The following is a 19,841-nucleotide window of genomic DNA, read 5'->3' as shown; positions in this document are numbered from 1 at the left end:
CAGCACTTTTTGTCAGAATCCTTTAGAGTATCATGTGTCTTTTTTTCTCCCACACCTCTTCCTGCCTCAGCTTTGTGCTGCTTCTGATCTCTAAAATAAAGATCTCTAAGATATTTCTAAAATAACCAGGAGCAAACCCTTCTTTTTAAACTAGGTTCCCCGTCCTCCTGTCAGAGGACACATGGGTGAGACTTTGATCTCTTTATTAATCTCCTAAAGAGAATGTGCTGCAAATGTGGGTTACTCCGGGCATTAGCCAGGCCCTTTGTGAAAAAGTGCCTCCATACAAATGGATTATTATCGAGGTTTAACAGATTTCATTGTTGGTGCTAACAATGTAAGAATTTCTGCTGATACCATCTGCACGTTTGATTTCATTGTGAAGGCTACACGGATGAGCTGAAAGCACAGAAGACTTTTATAATCCATATGGTGTTCAGAAAACGAGACAGAACTTGTAGTTTGCTGTAGAGACAAACAGATACAGGGAGATAAAGGCATACAGAGGCATTATAATATTGAACAGAATTCATAATTTGTAATTCATGTCTATACGGAGCCCCAGTAGCCATGAGTGCTTTTAAAAGAAGGAAAAACAATTGCGTAGTCAATAGAATGAAATGATATAGTCAAGTGTACTTCTTCTGAAGTTACTTTAAGCATGTGCACTGGGTCTTACTGGCAACATTTATAAATGCTTGGGGAATCTAAATTTTGTATGACACCCCAAATTGTTCTTTTCGTTTGTTATACTTGCTATGTTTACTGAAGATTTTAGCCTGCACATGTCCAACCAATACCAAAAAGTTGATCTCATGAATAGGCGCCGTATTTTGCTACCTCTCGGAGATCGAAGAGGAAGACCCCTCTCTGCTTGGTTTGAACTGCAGGTTTTTATTTCACTGTTCAGCAGTGATGGAGTGTGCCTCATAAATGAGAGGGCTTTCTATAGTATTTATGGCTTTTGAAAACAGTTTGGTTCTTTCAGAATTGTCCATTGCATATTTTTGTTTATCCATATATGATTATGCTTGTGATTTTTTCTGCCTAAGCAAAAAAGCATTAAAGGAACTTGAAAATGAAAATTTCTTTAAATAAGTAGAGGGCTGTGACAGAAGATAGAGAAACCATAATAAAGCCTAGTCAGGTTACAATGTTGGCACATCTTATTTAATTTAATTCATAAATTGAAGAAGATAGAGAATTTATTTGACTAAGCGTCTGGTTCAGTGTCTTGATGATGTGTTTGGAAAATTGCTCTGAAATTGGTGTGTAAGTGACCTTGAAGATGTCATATTTAAGTGACAGCTCATTTTGATTTGAAGTTGTAAGCTTTTTTTTCCCTCCCCCCAAAGAAAGCAAGCAAAGAAAACCAGCAGCACTGGGTTTAAGTCGTTTGAAGATAATGAAGGAAAGATCTCACCTCAGAATATAATTAAACTTGAAGGTGAAGCACCTAATCTGGGTTTTTTCCAGTCTCATAAAGATGCAACTTTATTACAAACTGCAATGTTTTGGCAACAGTTCTGCCAGCTCAGTGCCTGCCTTGGGCGACTGCGGGAGCTCTGCCGCCCAAGCCCCCAGAAATGAGACCCCGTGCAGGGTTGCGCATTCACCCCATTGAGTCCCCGCAGAAGGAGGCAGCACAAGGTGCCAGCAGAAACGGGGACACCCAGAGCGAACACTTGTGGTCCGCAGTCACGCTGGGAGAATACACATAACTTTATATATTTATGTGTGTCTGTGTGTATTTTTTAACTTGAGAGGGCACTGGCCAGACCTAAACTTGATTATTACTTTGAGTCAGTTGAATTTCCCCTCTTACTCTCATAAATTAAGCTGCGTTTTCATTCCACACCCTGGCCAGGCTCTGTGTGGTTGGACATGACTCCATCTCTAGCCAGGATCAAGGTCAGACCTACAAGAGTCTAACAATGCATCTTAATGGCACTGCACCTCATTCAGTGAACCTTGCCGGACCTGGTTTGCATTTGCACCATCAACTTGCACTGTGCTTCCAGCTCAGCCGCAGTGTCCCTGCCTTTGGCTCAAGCGTGGACCAGCAGGAAACCTCAGAGGTCGGATGCTATTTTCTCATGCACCAGATCTGGTTTGCAGAGCAACCAGCCATGCTTGTTCTAAGCTGTTGTGTAGTGGTGGCTTTTTCCATGAGCACCTGAGGTTTGCGGCCATGTTACACACCAAAAGGGTTGTGTACGGAGCAGCAGCGCGCGGGTGGTCTGCACTTCCAGACTCCGAGCTTGACAGGAAATCGCCACTGTAATGCACAGTGGCATGTCACATAGAGTGAGCATTGTAAACCCTTACATTGTCTACTTGCGTATCTATTACATGCAGACATATTACATTTCTTAACATGTTGAACGTTGTGGTCACAGTCTTGATTGTTTTAGATAGTCATGAAATTACATTTAATAATGTGATCGCTAAAAGTATATTTGCAGACTAACTCCGATCTCTATTGCGATAGCATTGCGGAGGATTGGATTTCTAATTCTCTTTGACTGCACAGGGAACTTAGCTGTAATATCCTCTGTAAAAACACATATTTTGATGTAACAGTAAATTTGTATAGCCAAAACATCAGCAAAATAGAGAAAATTAAAAGTTAAGCCCTAGACAGGAGCGTTACCTCTCTTGCATTGTACGACTGAGCATAGTTTATTATGTATGTTTTATAATATAAACAGTGGAGCTGTAGAGTAAGCATTGAACGAGACAAAAGAATATTAGAAAGCTCTACATATGTATAACCTCACAAAGTTAATATTGCTTTTGGAATCGTTCCTTGTCATGATCTAATCTCCATTTAAGTCAATGGGGATATTTCCACACACTTCAATAGGAGCCGGGTTTGTGTTTTAGTATGTATTAAAGCTCACAAAATTTGTGCAATAAAATAAAAATGGGAGGACACAGTTTGCACAGTGGGGGGCTTAGCTGAATGCATTGAAATTCCATTTAATCACCAGAATAAGGAGCCTGATTTTCAAAGTTGCCTACTGTGAGCTGTGGGTGGCATGAACGATAGGCTTCCTTCATGCTCCGGTTGAGTTGGTGGTTGATGTGATACTGCCGTCCGTATTCAGAACAGGAGCTAGTGAGTCAGGACTTGAGAAGACTTGAAAAGAGGTGAATATAATATGTCATTTATTCTGATTCCCACTGGCTTCAGTGGCCCCAGTGTGCCGAATCAGTCTGGCCTTTGTGCTTGGCACAGTTCACATGTTCATTACGCTGAAGCTGTTTAATCTTGTACGTTATATTTACAATTTACCCTTAATGGAAGTAATCAAATAAATATCTGCTGAAAGAGACATAAACTCTGCTTTTATACACATCATCGCCTATTTTATGTGAGGTCCCTAAATAAAAAATACATGGGCTAGGCATAGTGTTAGATTTCTTTAAATCATAAATTTTCTTTCTTAATTGGATGCAAAATTCTTATCTACAAATCAAGTCATTTTGGTTGCTTTTATGCTTGTCGGTGTAACGGGGAGTGGGTTTGCATTCTTTTTACACTTTTCCTCCCTATGAGAGCTCTCTGTTGTCATTCAAAAACCATATACGTGTTCAATGCTAGGAATATGGATTAATTCTGACATTTGCATTTACATTGTTAAATCTTTACATGACCCCCTGTTGCAATTAATCTTTGCACAGCCGTGCTGCTTCTGTGTGGGGGTAGGATTTGATGCGAGCTGGGGTGTAGGAGTGTAGATGGGTGGATGTAAAGCATTCATCTCAGTGAGGCCTGGATAGGTGTTTTTTCCTGTGTTTTAGACGACAGTTTCTGAAAAATATCATTATTCACCTGTTTTCTTGTAAAACTGCCCTTACTATTTTTGCCAGCACGGAAGTGCAGCTGTGGTACTTTGGCTGACGTTCGGTGACAAACAAGGTGGTGTGTTTGCTACCGCTAGACTTGCAGAGGCTTTGACGAGGGTTATGAATAATTAGTAGTATTTCAGAATCAATGATTTTTCCTTTTTTCCTTTGAATTTAGGGGATGAAACAGAGCCCTGAATACTTCATTGTTAGTATTCATTCCGGACTCTGCCTAGCTCCTGTCCTTGTAACCTGGGGGCAGACCAACTTCTGTTTTGTAGCTGTTTTGCCCTGAGCGCCTTCGTTTTGAGATTCGAGGCGCTGGAAATGGATTTTTGTAGCACTTTGCAGCGCAGAAGTTGCACCACGTATATTGATAGTGAGTTTGCACCGACCCCAGCGCTGAAGTCAGGAGGAAGGCGCATGCATCACTGTCAGCCCTTCAGTAACCTTAAAGCTTCTATATTTTATAGGGAGTTAAAGCACCAGCCCTTTGCACTAGTGGGGAGCTGGCTTTCTGTGGGATGGAGCCAGCCGTGCTCTGGCATTCGTTGCTCCAGAGCCCCCCAGGAGCTGGGCACATCGCAGGGGACGTGCCACACTCTCACCTCCACCTCCCACCGCTGCTCGCGGTGCCGGACCTGCTCTGCCTCCACTACCTCCCGCCAGACTCCTCCAGTCCTCTTCTGGGGCCACTCTTGGGTCCGGACCTGGGGATAAGTGGACTCATTTACCTTATCTGGCCTTTCCTGATGTCCCAATCTGAGATGCGGGTTTGTGCAGTTAGCTTGTACTCCTGGAAAGGAACTAGAGGAACACATAACGCCTTGTCATTTAGACTTTCCGCAGTTGAATGACTGAGCAGAGCTGATGGTATTAAGCAGGGTGTTTCCTTGCAAAATAACTGTGGTATTTTGATAAAGAAATAACTGAGGGTTTTTCTCCAGTACTTCTGTGTGATAAGAGGATTTTGAAAGACTATGCTAAATTATTTTTGCATCTAGGCCAATAACTTGGGTGAAGAATAGGTTATGTTGCAGTAAAGTGTCCTGTCCCAGGACCAAGGTACCAAATGATGGGAAACTCTGGCCCTTCCCTCGCAAGCAGTTGATCCTGCCAGATATCTTCCCTGTTGAATATTTGCAGTCTCCTTTTTCTGACATCAGCTCCCAACTCGGAGGCCTTGATTTGCTTTTCTCAGCTAGATTAAAGAGCCTTCTTATTCCATCTTTTTCCCTGCCCAGCTTCTTATGGACCACCAAGTTGTCTTTTAATCTTGCCTTCAGAAAAACTACACATAATTGAACTCTTTTCAGCATTTGCTCTATTGAGACTATTCATGAAGGATGAGCTGACTCTTAGGAGGAACGTATGTAAGAAGCAGATATCCATGGTGATGGGCACCTATGTAAATACGCGGACTGACAGCTCCAGTAAACAGTCCCTTGCAGAGCCGTGGCAGGTCCATTCATCACGCGACCTGTACACAAAGTGCTGTCAAACGTGCAAGGTAAACAAACAGGGGGCAAAAAGAGATGAGGAAAAAATAATGTTTTTGCGTAATCCCTTTTTGTTTCAAGAGCCTCTCAGGTTTCTTGTGGCTCTAGTAAATACACAGCTTTGAGATAATTTTGGAGTGGACTGTGTGATTTTGAAGAGGTCTGCTGAAAGATATACAGCAAAGCGGTGGGAGAGGCAGGAATAAAATTCCAGTTCACCCGTTTTTTGTCCAGTTTAATAGCCACTAGGTTCCCACTGCTTTTTTTGCCTTAGCCCATCAGAATGCAGCATCTCACTATGTGCCACTTGCAGGAGCAGTGTAAAAATGTTATCCCCTTATTTTCCTGGGGCAAGAGGGAAAACAAGCCTTTAAGAGAAACAAGCACACAACCTTTGCATTGCTGGCACATTGCCGAGAGCCGAAGGGCTGTGCTTAATTTACATATAAATGTGCACAGGATTTTAATCAGAGATTAACGCGATCTGTTGTTATTTTTCGTTTATAGTGTTGGTAATGCACAGGGTGCTTTGCAAATCACGCAGGGCAAATGTGCTTTGAGGAGTGCAGCGGAAAGCGTATCGCTGGCACTGCTTTTCTGAGTGATGACTGGCTTTATTTCTGAGGGTGACACAGGCCCGAGGAAGTGCTGGCTTCAGTCCTTTAAGGCTACTGCAAAATCCAGCAGTTTTCGCTGAGGCTGGCATAAAGAGCTTGCTTAGGTACAGCTTGTTAGGAGTTCAGCTGCCTTGTGTCGAAGTGCAGTAGTTCCTCGCGACGTAGCGCCCCGGTGGGCAGGAGCACTGTATACCCATCCATTTCTCAGGCTCATCCGTAAATGGGTCTGCAAAATCTCAGCCTTTCGGGGTTTTTTTATCGTTTTGAAATTTTCTGGATCTCCGATGGTGTTTCTTCATGTTTCTTGATATTTTCGACTCAGGCATAATTACCTTGTTCATTTCTTTTTTAATTAGCAGGCAGCTGGGAAAAGTGTACCACAAAATCTGTCCAGGAGAAGCTTCAAAGCTGTACCAAAGGCCTCTCCTCCTCTCTGCTCTTCCGTATCTGAAAACAAAGGTCTATGCTTCCTCTGAGTGCTTAATATCTGTTAATATCCCTAAGTTCTGAAGCAAGTGAGGTCTTTACTGAATTTGTGGCAGTCTTCTACAGGGATATTCTCTACCCTTCTTACACTTTTACTCAGCTAAACTAAGATAGCCCAGGGCCTATCTGGATTAAGCCAGAGACTATTTTTTAGCTCCTGATATCAGCTGTATTAGCCTTTTTGCTTTCATACCATAACCAAGGAGAAACTCTGTTGATAGTTAAATGTTATCATTAGTGTTCAGAGTTAACACCTCATTAAGATGAAGTTTAGCACTTCTCTGAGAGGTGTTATCCATCAGATATGTGGAAAGATTGGTTAAAATTGGGGCAGCTTTTGTGTCCTTGTGGATACTTTTTTTTTTTTTTTAATTTAAAGCTTTTTCTACTTAAAGCACAGGCTGATGTGATGCAGAAAGTACCATTGGGGATGCTCTTGATGATTTGGACCTTGATCTGAAAACTAGTGCATTCAGTGGAGAGCTTTTGCTGACCTCAGTGAGGTGAGGATAGGGCTCTGCCAGGGTTCCCATGGTGCAGACTTTAGACCCATGTTTTGGTGGTCAGGAAGGAGGAACTTCTTGCAGCTCATTCAGGAAAGTGGTGGAAGCTGTTCCCGGGGCAGCACAGGGTCTCGACTTGGAAAACCCGAAAGTGAACGAAGGACGACTTCTGTATTCATCAAGCAGCTGTGTCATGACAGGTGAAATGGCAAGACATACTGAGCAAAAGGAATTATTCTGTAGCTGGGGCTTTTTAATAAATCAAAAGTAAAAGGACGAATCCAGTGTAGCAGACCCTCTGGCAGTTGCTAGCACTTGTTTCATGATCCTTTCCTTCTGAAGTGCAGAAATGCAAGGTAACTGTTGCCAGGAGTCATAAAAGAAAGGAATGACTCAGAAGATATATTTATTAGCAGCTCAATAATGGTGAATTCAGCTTCATAAACAGTGGTTAATCTGCTAGAACGTTCCTTGCTCTCAGTAGGGGGGAAAAAAACCCACTCGTTTCAACTTTTGTTTAAAGATCTAAAATAATTTGTGCCTTCTGAATAAATCAGCATCTCCAGGAGCACTATTATTCATCTTTTTGCCTCTTCCTTGCCCACGTGGACTTATTTATTTATTTATTTATTTCCACGGGGTGTCATTTATTATGGACTCTTCTCATCCCTGGGATGTAATTTCTCTGCTGGACTTCTAGGCATTTTCATCACAGTTTGCTACATATTTCACCCATGTTTCTACAGAAAGTCATTATGTAGCACAGCCTGCTGACAAGGATATTTAGAATACCCTCTGCCTCTGTCCTACAGTGCTGTGATGCTCACCCTTGGTAGGTGAATTAATATATATGATCAGGGAGGACATGGACCTGATGTTTACTGGAAGAAGACCTGAGTCTATACATGGCTGGTGTTCGTACTGCTCCTTTCCCCTTTCTCTCTCTGTTTGATCAGATTGTAGGAAAATATCTGTCCGTTCGAACTAGCGTTAAAAATATATTTAAAAAATTCCAAATTAAAAAAAAAAGAGGATGTATCCTAGAAAACAGTTGCCTGTACATCAAATAATTACGTGGCGGGTCCTGTGCTGTCTCCTGCCCAGAGTAGAATTTGATGGGGGTGGCAGTAGCCTGGTCCTGACTCCCTGTGCACCGGCAGCATCCGTTCACGCTCGGGAGGCGTTCCTGTCTTGTAGCAGGATGTGGTAGTCTCTGAGGATGGAATTTACCTCCTTGACTTAGGTGACTAAAAGTCACCCTATGCTGCCCATGCAGCCCATGGAAAGAAACAGTTCCACCCTAAGAGAAATCTCCAAGACAGATCGGGTGAATCATCCTGCGGGTGCCTGTTTCTCTCCAGTCATTCAGAATAGGATCAGTTCTGCTGTAAAACGTCCAGGGCAGTTTGTGCTGAGATTGTTCACGTCATTAGAGACTGGAGAACTCTACCAGGCCATCACATGCATTTCTTTTGCTGAAGTCTAAGGAGCATAATTTTCCTGGCTGCTCTTCAAGAACATACAGTAGACCTACCAGTTTGCTTCTAAACCAAAGGCTAACTGGTGGTATCATTTTATGAGTTGGATTTTAGGCATAGCTTGTCTTTTGGTGTGTAAGACTGGGGCTGCAGAATAACAGAAATAAATTATATCTGAACTTTACATAGCTCATTAAGAAAAATTCCTGATAAGACTGGGGAGCAGGATCCCTTCTTGGCAGGCCATGCTCTGACCATGGCAACGGAGGGTGAGAACTGAGCCCACGCACTTCCTCGGTGACTCCTAAAGCCAGTCTGCATGAAACACCTTTCACATGCAACTCTGGCTTCTGGTGTGCTGCTACAGACTAATTTGTTAAAAAAAAAACAAAAAAAAAACAAAAAAACAAAAAAAAAAACAAGAAAGCACACTTACCTCCTTATTAGCACTGATCTTGGAGCACCTTTTTCCTGAATGAGGAATTGATGCATTGCTCTAAGTACCAGCAAGCACATCTGAGCCTAAATTCAAGTTTCTGATGTTACCAGCTTGCCCTGCAGCTTCCTTACTTATTTCTCTCTCTTAACGGGACTTGCTTGTCTGTAAACTGTCCCTTTTAGGATATTTCAAGATTGAGATCCACTATATTAATGTGTCATCTAGATTTAGCACTGGATTAGGAGAGGAAAACATTCTTGGCATATGTATCCCAGAAGTTGTGGGGAAGTGTATTTGTGAATTTTGATGCTGACGTGACCTGTCTGTGTTGTTACGGATGCATTTGATCCTCTCTGTGTTTGCCATCAGCACCCAAGTCAGAGAAGGTTTTGACAGTTCAAATATGAGCAGGTCTCTGTGCCAGGAGGTGTTTCTGATCCGAGGGCCCTGTATCTGCTTTTGCTAAAGTCCTCGTGATTTTGGTGTTCATTTCAGGAGGAGGATGGATTTCTAAATCACTTTAGGCAGAAATGAAGGCGGGTGGAAATCTGTCATGGAAGGAAAGGTATGCAGGCAGGTAGCTCCATGGCATGGTGGGTGATGAGGCCTTTGCATGCCTCTGGCTCTGTACAAACACACTCACTCTCTCTCATTTCTCAGGACCACGTACGAAACCAGCAGATGCTTTCTTACATCTGTAGATAGGATGGGAAAACCTTTCCTTCCTTTGCAATAAAAGAGGGTATACTGCCTAAGAAATGCTGCTGTGTGAGGTTTTGATAGTTCGTTATCCAAGATTTAGGCATTGTACAGTAAGTTATCTCTCTTGAATGTAACATTCATTTTCCAAACTAGCAGAAAACACATGCATTTCCTCTCTGTCGGCTACAGTCCCAGCAGAGAATAGATTGTGACTGTTAGGACACTTATGAGGATCCATCTTCTTTTCCTCCAGAATTTCTTGGGACAAAGGATTGAGATGTTGAGCAGAGTTTAGGAAACAGTGATTGAGTTCAAGTTGCTATTTTATTATGTACATATATATTTTTTTGTGAGGTTGGAGTAATTAATAAATCTGAACACATTTCTACAGTATGCCCCAGTCAAAACAGCTGTTTTTTTTTTCATTGTTCTTATCCCTGAGATACTCTGCTTGCTGTTTTTCTGCAGGAGTTATCTACACGGCAGATATTCTTGACCGGGAGACAACCAAATCCTACTGGTTGACAGTGTATGCAACGGATCATGGCGTCGTCCCACTCTACACTACCATCGAAGTCTATATTGAAGTTGAAGATGTGAATGACAACGCTCCTCTGACCTCTGAACCTATCTATTACCCAGCTGTCATGGAAAACTCCCCGAAGGATGTATCTGTCATTCAGATCCAAGCCCAGGATCCTGACTCCAGCACTAATGAAAAACTGACTTACCGGATTACGAGCGGAAATCCTCAGAACTTCTTTGTAATCAATTCCAAAACAGGTAAGGAAATCCTACTGTCTTACAGCAGTAGGCAAATGTGATTTAAATGTTTATCAGTTGCTGCCTTTCAGGATCCTCTGACATTGTATTGCTTTCTGAACATCGGTTTTCTTATTAGTTATATGTTTAAAGCATCCTCCTCATAAATGCACTCATAAATGAGTGCACTGGCAGCTGACGTGATGTTACTTCTTCCCTTGTGCTGCTATGGATCATTTCTCTGTAGATCACTGAATGGCTCCTGGCTGTTGCCTCTCTGCTGTGCCCACAGGGATGAGACTTTGCTACATTGAGCATGCAGAGCACTGCTAGCAAGTGGATTCAAGCTGTTGTAGTTTCTGATCCTTTGTAATTTGGTGTAGCACCACTGAAGTGAGTGGCACTACAGCTGTCAAGCACATATCGTGTGGCTCTGCATAACAGTAACTGGGTGTAATTCTACAGCCTCTTTTATATAAAAAGACAGTTTAGATGATCTAATAGTCCCTCTGGCGTTTAAAAAAAATCTATGAATTTACATTGATTTGTAACAGCTGGGGATCTAGCCTGTGTTTATAATGTTACAGATATGCTTCTGTATGCCTGGTGGCTCTTTTAAGCTTTGCTGAAGTCCTGTTATTAGCTAGCCTGGGACCAGGTCCAGTGGAGCATGCAAGCCCGTGCAGACTGACTCCCGGGGATCTCTGTGCACTTAATGGCTTTGCTGAATTAGGTGTTGTGGGTGCACTGTTCTGGGGGATAGATGAAGAACTCACACCAGGAGACATTTGAGACCTTAAACTTGCGGTCATGGATGCTATGCTGTGTGCATACCTGCTTTCTGCTGCAGGCGGTCCTCCCTCCAGCATTTACCTGGCCGTCCATTGTTCGTTATCTGCCTGGTAAACCTCCTCACCGTGATAGGGACCCTAAAGCATGTTCTGTAGCTAAAGAGTCAGTGAACCGTTTCACAGGAATAGGCTGGTATTTGTCAAAATACTTCAGAGGACTCATGCTCTTGTAATGTTTGTTGTAATGGGAGATTTTGGGCTTTGCTCCAGGACTTTTAGAAAGAAGTTTGCTGGCAGGATCTACAAACCTGGGTTGTTCCCTGGTAGAGGATACTCCTTTTTTTGTTCTGGTGTTTTATTTTTGTTGGTTTTTTTTGTATCTGCTGAAAATTTCAAAACAGCTAGAAAAACAGAAGGAGTAAACCCAAGAATGAACATTTTTATTTTGGGATAGATATGTGATATTCACTAAATAGCTTTTCAACATTTGGCTGGGCAACCCCATCGCAATATGTGACATAAGAAGGGGTAGGGATCTTTTCAGGCATAAGCCCAGGTAAAGGAATCATTGAGCATATATAATCACTTTGTTCAATCTGCTGAGCCCTAAGGCACAAATCTCACTTATTTTTAACACTTGAAACGGCCGAAGATGGCTCTTCCATCTGCATCACTTTCCTCCCTCCCCCTGCCCCATAAATCCCATCTGGGCAAAATAGCAGTTAGGACTCTGCAATGTATAACGCATGTGCTCCCCTGGTACCAGCTCCTCTCACAGAGTAACGTGTTCAGCAGAACTGCTCTCATCTAGATGGCAGTTTAAGGCAGTGACAAGTACTCAGGACTGGCATGCTGCAGTCCCCCCCAGTCCATTTGGCATCTACCGAGCACGATGCAGCCTCAGTCTGCTGTGGGAGCCCCTAACGCTCGTGTGCTATAGCTGGTAGTAGAGGCTATGACGTGGCTCTTCATCACTCCAGAGCAGAGGACGAGAATAGTTTTCCCTAACAAGGAGATCTTCGTTCTCTCCAATTGCAGTTAACTCTAAAGATTGTTCATCTTCATTTTACCCTGAGAAAATTGCTGCCTGAGAACTTAACTTAAAGGCTTCAGAATGATTAACATTACTATTTTGGCAGCCCCTGAAGGGCCCCCATTGCATTAGATGAACCTACTGGCTGGTGACCGACTGTGATTTGTCATGTATATGTGAGATAAATCATCCCCTTCTATCCAACTCACTTAGCTGCGAAATGCAAAACATCGAAAGCTGGGAAGGCTGCCTTTTCTTTTCTTTTCTTTTTTTTTTTTTAACTTTGAAAGTGATCAGGCTGACTGTGTGTGCCATGAGGTGCCTTGTCCCAAAAAGGGAGGTTTATCGCTTTGGATGCATGGTTTCATCCTCCCTTGTAAAGTATTGAAGTGCAGTGAGTTCTGCCTGCACCGTGCTCAGTGTCCGCATCGGGAGGCTTTCTCCCAGCATCCCAGCAACAAAAGCATAGTGCGTTTGCACTAGAAAGGGACACTGTGGTATCTGGCCAGGCTACTTTTAATCATCTCTGTGTATGACATTAGTTTCTGTAAGACAGTGGTTTACACTAGGATTGTTTTATACAGGCTGCTTCTGCACAAACAGAAGAGATTTGTAGCATGCCAGCCCCATGTTCCTGCTGAGATTTAGCAAAGCTGTAATTCATGGAGTGCCTTGCATGGCAGACTTAAATGTTGAAGTGTGCTGTATAATCAAGATTAAAAAGTTTAATGTGAACCCAAATATGTAGTGATTGCAGTGTAGGTGGGTTGAGTGAGTGTGCTCCTGCCTTGGAGTGAGAAAAGTCATCTGTGAGAAGGGAATTTTTTATTTTCTGTGTCAGCCTGAAAGTTTAAACAATGCCAACAAACTGACATCCTTCCCTTGTGACTAATCAGGTGTTGAGAGGCAACATGAAAGCACCATCCCACATTTTTTTACATCCTTTCATGGGAAGCATCAGAACTTGGCCTTAAATAGAGACGGGAAATTGGCTGGGTGCTCTTGTGGTAATAAGAAATTTCTCAGATGCCTGAGTGATTGGGCCTTGCTAATGTGCTTATGGTTAAATCTCTTGCTAGATTTGTGCTCGGAAATGAATATCCCCCAAGTTCAGATCATTACTGGTCTCAGGAAGATAGGCAGGAAAGAGGAGTTTGCCTTTCTCTGCAGCAAAGAAGCATGGATAATGGATCAAAGAGCACTTCCTTAGATCATCTGGATATATTTCAGCAACATCTCCCACCACTGCTGGAGAACAAAGCATTGCTAGCCTTGGCCTCTTGTGTCCTATTTCTAGGTTTTAGGACTTGGTGTTTTACACTGACAAAGTTTGGTTTGGTGTAAAGTAGAGAGCAAGGCGTAGCATATTTTATGGCATGTATCTGGTGGTGGGTGTTACTTCAGATATTTCTGCACTTACTCCAGATGACATGGTTATCTGCAGCAGTGATGAACTGGACAGGCCAAACAAGGTGTATAATCCCTACTTCTTTTGAGATGGTCCTTGCTGCCATTAAGAGGAATCCACTGGGTGTTCCTGCACCCTGGTTGTAGGGTGTCTCATGCTCCTTTTCTGTGATCATTTGAATTCAGTCATGACCATGTTTGTCTTCCTCTTGAGCTTACTTTCAGCTACTTTATAGCTCATTCAAGTCATGCAAATTTCTAGAGGCGCACATACCACTACAGCGTGCTGCCACCCGGTCAGGGCACTGAGCTGGGACGTAGGGAAGCCAGACTTCTTTCCTGGGTCTGATACAGAACTGCCATTGCAGCCAAAGCGTACAATCTTTTTGTGTCTTAATTTGTTATCCAGATAGTGAGAATAAGAACGCTTCCTTTTCCCAGGGTCTGTATGCCTCTTCTGTAGGCAGTAAAGCCTTTTAGTACAAAGCCTATTCCTACATTTATGTGGACTGGCACAGTTCTGGGTGGGTATTTTAGGCACTATTGCACTGCAAATAAATCACATATATTTGGGTCTTTTTGAAGACTGACTCGAGACCGTTTAGGACTGCCCTCTTCAATTTGCTGAGTAGTCAGTAGAGGGAAGAAGAGCTGCTGCTCCAGAAGTGAAGGGCTGCTAAAAGGCCCTTTAGGGCAAGAAGCTTTGCCACCAAAGGCAACCTCTGCAGCCTGCCCTCTCGCCACCGGAGGTGGATCAGGGTGGATCTCGCCAAAATCTCCTGCTGCCTGAGGTGACACGGGAATGTGTTTGGCTGTAACGGTTTGACATACACACCACGGGAGCTGCGACGCCCGCCTCCGCCGGCCTTGCCACAGGAGTGCGAATGCAAATGGAGCTCTGGCGCCTCGGGCTGTTCTTTGCAGGTTCATGTTTCAGGTTTATAGAGGTGGCAGAGCAGACCCCGCCGACCCTCCTTTCTGCTCAGGAGGAGAAAGGTGAGAACGTGTGCCGCCCTCCCACACGCAGCTATCCAGCTCCGTAAAGGCAGCGGTGAGAGGGGGACTGGGAAAACCCCTGCCACCTCCCATAATGTTCTTTGTTTTTTCACCTAGGATTTTTCTCTAACGTAGAGCTGAGCGTCAGTCTGTGCCTCAGTGTACGCTTTCATCTCGTGCGCTGATATTCATAGGTACAAGCACTGAGTGAATAATACAGCACATGAGTACATGTGAAACTATAAATCATCCATGCTCAAGAACAAGGGAGCCTTGTTCTTCAGAGTAATGTAGAGTGCTCCCTAGATTTAGCAGGTCCAAGAGAGCAAACAGGGATATATTTAGTTTCACTGAGCAAGGGATATTGAAATATACTATTATCCTTTTGTGCGTCCATGCGAGGGGGTGATTAACATGGTTTTCAAATAGCTGAAGCGGCTCGCTCCTGGTTGCGCTGCCGCGAGGAAAGGCATACTTTCTCTCCTTGTGTTTTCCAAACACCTCATAGATACAACAGAGATGGAAGCATTCCTGCTGCTGGGCGCTTTTAAAAGCCAAACTGGCAGTATCTGCATTTCGGTGGCTTAACCTACACCCTGGCTGATGTGAGAGCACAGCTCACATCATGTTTTTAAAAGGGGGCCATTGACGGAAGCATTTAGGATTTTAAACATATCTAAACACATGCCTTCGTGTTAATGGAGAAATACCCTATTTAATCTGAACCATGGCCGCTGACACTCTCTAATGGCTAAATAGTGTTTGAAAATGATGGAACTTAGACTCCTAAGTCCTTTAGATGCCAGAAGAGTACCAGGATCTTCTCTACTTCTCCAGCTATACTCTGTCCCTGGTGGTTTTTCTCTCTTACCTTGACTCTTGTGCAAAGCGTGAGGGCTCAGTCTCACTTTGACACTGTGCGAAATAACTGGGTTTTACTGTGGCAGTTAAATAAATAGCATTAGCTGATGAGGTGAGTTTGATACTGCAGTCGTGGCTGGACAAGAGGAGGACAGAGCAAATCTTGGTGCTGACAGAGCGGATCGGCCAGCTGGCTCCCTGCCCTCCACTGGAGCCCTGTGCTGGAGCGTGCTTGGGAATGCTACAGCAGCCCTGAGCCGGCCCCGGTGAGCCTCGTAATGGTTATTTTGGGGTGAGAGGTTTGTGGAAAAAGATGAATAAAACAGATGGAGTTATAAAAAAACGATTGATTAGGGCCATAAATTCTTACTTTTATTTCATGTGTATGGGTGCTAATTTCACAGCACAGCATAGTGGTAATTTACTACATGGATTTATTACTTTTCTATCCTCTGAAGAAAACAATGAATTTTAATTCAAACCATTGCATTATCTTTCAGTGTTCCACATATATTGGACAAGCCCAATAAGCTTCTCTTCAGTCTTACATAGATTATATTAAGAGATATTTTAACTAACATGCCAACAGAATGAATTTAGTTCTCATTCACTGCAATGGTATTGATGCTAATGAAGTTACTTTAGATTTATGCTGATGTATATGAGAAATTTGGTTACACCTTGCCAGCACCAATTACTGTTTCAACAAAGGCAGATCCCGGGCACTCCCAAACTAGTATTTGCTTCTGTTTTGAAGCAAAATGCGCTAGTGGCTTTAGAAACTGTGTATGTAGGTCAGAACATCTTTTCAGAGCAGTGATTCTTTACTTTTGGAAGGTGTCTCTGAACTGTCACATGCTGCACCTAGGTATAGAAAGAGACTGGATATTTTCTTGCTGAAATAGCATTAATATGTATATAAGGTAATGTGGGGTTAGTAAGGGTCATGAATTAATAGATGTGAATGCTAAGGAAGAAATCTCTTGTAAGCAGGCTTCGTTTTTCTTTCTTTTACACTTTGTGAAACAGAAGGCATAGGATCCCGCTAGGGCTGAATACCAGATTTGCCATGCCACTTTAAAACAGTATTTCCCTTTCCTGCCATGCGTCCCTATTTTTAAGGATACTTTTGTCTTCTTTTTCTCAAGAAATCTCTGCACATGTTCTTTGTCCGCACAGACTGAACTAAAGCCGGTGCTCTGCTGTTGCACTGTGTCCTGAAGGTTATAAGTAGTACAGCTTTTGGCTATCCAGTGGCTCTTTTCAGCCCAGAAACAAGGGTAATGAGAGAGTGATTGCGGCTTATGTATTCAGGAGAGCACTTCTTGGGATTCTCTGGTAAATTCCTGTTTCTCCAAAGCCCCAGTTTGGATGTTTTTTCAAGCAGAGAAAGAAAGACTGTTGAACACTCCGGGATTTTTCAATTCTGCTGGGATTTTCAGGTGGTGGATGTCATTTCAGGGGGACACATCTTGCTCTGGGAGACACGTTTCAGTGATTTTAACGATCCAGTTATGAAGGTATCTGGTGCTTTTTGGGTGATGCAAAATGCCATGCAGACAATGAATGGAAGTGGAGGCAGCTTAGTTCCTGCCACAGCATTTCACGTTTTTCAGGGTTAAACCCAAGCTACGTTGAGTTGGGGGAGAGGCTAGCATCTATTAGTTCCAAAAAGTATGGGGCATTTAAAACCTTCCACCATATAATAATTAAAGGTAACGCTAGACTATTAGGAAAGATAAAATTACTTCTATGATGATGTTTTAAATGGACTTTGTATCAACGGTATCAAATTAAATTTAATACTACTTTGCTCCTTTTGTCACTCTGTTCTTGTAAGGTCCATTTCATTCTACCTTTTTTGTTTTAGCCTGTTAAGAATAGGCAGCTTTTTACGTTCATTCTTGTACACTGATTCTCCCTACTTCCTGCTCCCACCCCGGCATGGATGTTCTGCTGCATTACCGGGCATCTGTCTGAGATTACAGTTGACACGGCTCATATTATTAAACTCTTTCTAAACTTCCTTTGAAATAAAATCTTAGATACTTCATAAAGGAAGACCTTTAGCTTTTTTTTGGATTCTGTATTCTAACCTGCCGTCTCCCTGCAGGGTGCTTTTCAGGCACTCCACTCGACAAAATGGGAAATATTTTGCAGGGTGTTGCAGGTCAGGCTCCCTCCTGGGCTGGAGGCTGCCTTCTGAAACATGGTGGCATGGTGGCCACTGGCATCTTAAGCCCATGTGTTTGGCGTGGTACAGCGTTAGCTCTGTGTGTGTACAGGCCATCTGTACGATACTTGTAAGAGAGCTACGTTGATCATGGCGGGCAGATCTGTGACTCTTATGCTCACTGCCATTTATGCTGTAGGTGTCTCTGCAGCTCAAGTGACCTGTCTCATGAGACCTTACAGAACAAGAAATCATTGACTGTAGGTCTCTTAAATCAGTGGTAAATTTGTGGACATTGGTTTCCCTTCCTTCCTCTGTTTCTAACATTGCTTGTCGAAGTGCTACATTGACTAACAGTTGCATGGTCCAGCCCAATATATCTGTAAGTGAGCAACATTAATGTCTATTTTAGCAAGGTAAAAAGGTCTTTCTTTTCTTTCAGCTCTCAATATTACTTTAAAGCATGGGTCTTACGACTCCTTTACAATATGCTCACTGTTAAAATTCAGGCTACTTCTGAGTATATTTAAAACCTTAATTTCTGCTTTGGGATGGCTCATTCTTTACTAGACACCGTATTTCCAGTGGTTTGAGCCCTGGGTTAGCCTCTAGCAAATCAAAGGACCATAAATGTTGCTGTTACTTGCTTAATCACAATGGGACCTGGAAGTCTACATGTTAGACAAAGTTGCTGCCTCAAGGAACTTGTAGTAACAACAACAATAATAGTAATACTAATAAAAAAAACAGAGAGGAAAGGATGTAAATCATCAAGTCCATCTGCTTGCCAGTGCACGTTTATTCCCTGGAGTACATTTTCAATTAACTCGTGAGCTGCAACCAGCAGTGACATGAACTCTTATTCTGACTTTGAGTGAGTCACCTAACCTCAATGTTTTTTTTCTTTTCTTTTTTTTTTTAATATAAGTGGAAATATTTACTTACCTCGTGTGATTGTTCTGGGAATTAATCCACAGCAGACAGTTTGCAGATAAAATGGGCTCCGAAAGTGCAAGCTATTGATTTTTTTCAGGCATGTCTGCATCAATACACATCCATTCACAGTCATGTATTTATAAAATTTTATAAAAAAGAGAGTGGAGCATCACTTCTAAAATGGTAGGATGAAGAGGAATATAAAGTAATTTTGGATTAAGCAACTATAATCTAGTGGCCAGACCACTGATTTTACTGATAAAGGAAGAATCTTGGACTCAGCCAGCCTGTTTCTTCCTTGCTTCCTTTCTTACTCCTGAACAGACCTGATTTCTTCTAGCAGTGGTTTTTGATTTGCCAAGCACTGAATGTAGTTCAGCTTGCTGCATGTCTCTGGTATCAAGAGCTACCTTTAAAATTGTACTGATAATTAAAACATTGGTCATAAATGCCATATTTCTGGATTCAGCAGATTTAAACATGGCTTATAGAAGTTTTTACCTTCATGTGAGTCTCCATGATGATAACCTCGTTATTCCTCTTTCATAGAAAGAGACTTCATGAGTATTTCCATTGGCTTGGCTGGACTGTTGCATCCTCGCTTATTCAGTCTACCATCAGTTTTTAACCTGAACTTCCCATTTGCTTCAACAGAGACAGCAAAGTAGAACCTCTGTGCTACTCAGAACTATGTTTGGCTCTCAGCTTAGTTGTATAACCAAATCTTCTGCCTTGCCTGTCAGTCAAGTTTCTTTATTTATAATTTTCCAGGCACCACAACTAGTTAGAATGAGTCAAGAAACCAGCTACCTTTTTCATATATTGTACTACTCCTTCACTTCCCACTGATTTCCAAGTTCTGTAATTAGGGTTGTCATATTAACTTCCAGCTAGCCAAATACTATTGATTGATAGAATTATTATCAGTGGCAGAAGCATAATTGAGATTGTTGGGTGAAACTATGTACTGAGTCACAGCCCTGTTAAACATATGCACACATACATATGCTATGTATACGTGTCATCTCCTGCCTGAACATTGTTATGATACTAGCAGCGAATGCCCCTGTATTACAATTGCTTATGGTCCAAGACTGAGCTCCGTCAGGGGAAATTGGATTTTTGAATTATGGGTACTTTGACATGGAGCGTGTGAGCAGTGGTGTTCGTGCAGGCTTAAGGGTGTGGAGAAGGAGATGCCAGGAGGAGTATAAAGCTGTGATGTTAGGCCAGCTGAGGTGAAAGGTTGAGGGTTTTGTTTTTGTTTTCTTTTTATTTGCTACTGCTTTGTAGTCAGTCAAGCGAT

The 19,841-nt window shown here is 42.6% G+C and overlaps 1 protein-coding gene across 9 annotated transcripts in view; it reads left to right on the top strand.

Annotated features, from left to right (window-relative positions):
- Positions 1 to 19,841, top strand: part of FAT3 (FAT atypical cadherin 3) — a 422,304-nt gene that overhangs the window by 180,249 nt on the left and 222,214 nt on the right. For all 9 annotated transcript variants that reach the window (XM_064505138.1, XM_064505137.1, XM_026109215.2 and 6 more), the window contains one exon: positions 10,045 to 10,359. In XM_064505138.1, coding sequence (XP_064361208.1) covers positions 10,045 to 10,359 — 315 coding nt within the window. The remainder of the gene's footprint in view (positions 1 to 10,044; positions 10,360 to 19,841) is intronic.

The sequence above is a fragment of the Dromaius novaehollandiae genome, chromosome 1, assembly GCF_036370855.1.
Source record: "Dromaius novaehollandiae isolate bDroNov1 chromosome 1, bDroNov1.hap1, whole genome shotgun sequence".
Lineage (NCBI taxonomy): Eukaryota > Metazoa > Chordata > Aves > Casuariiformes > Dromaiidae > Dromaius > Dromaius novaehollandiae.
The sequence above is the reverse complement of the archived record's forward strand: the minus strand, read 5'-3'. Positions and strand labels throughout refer to the sequence as shown.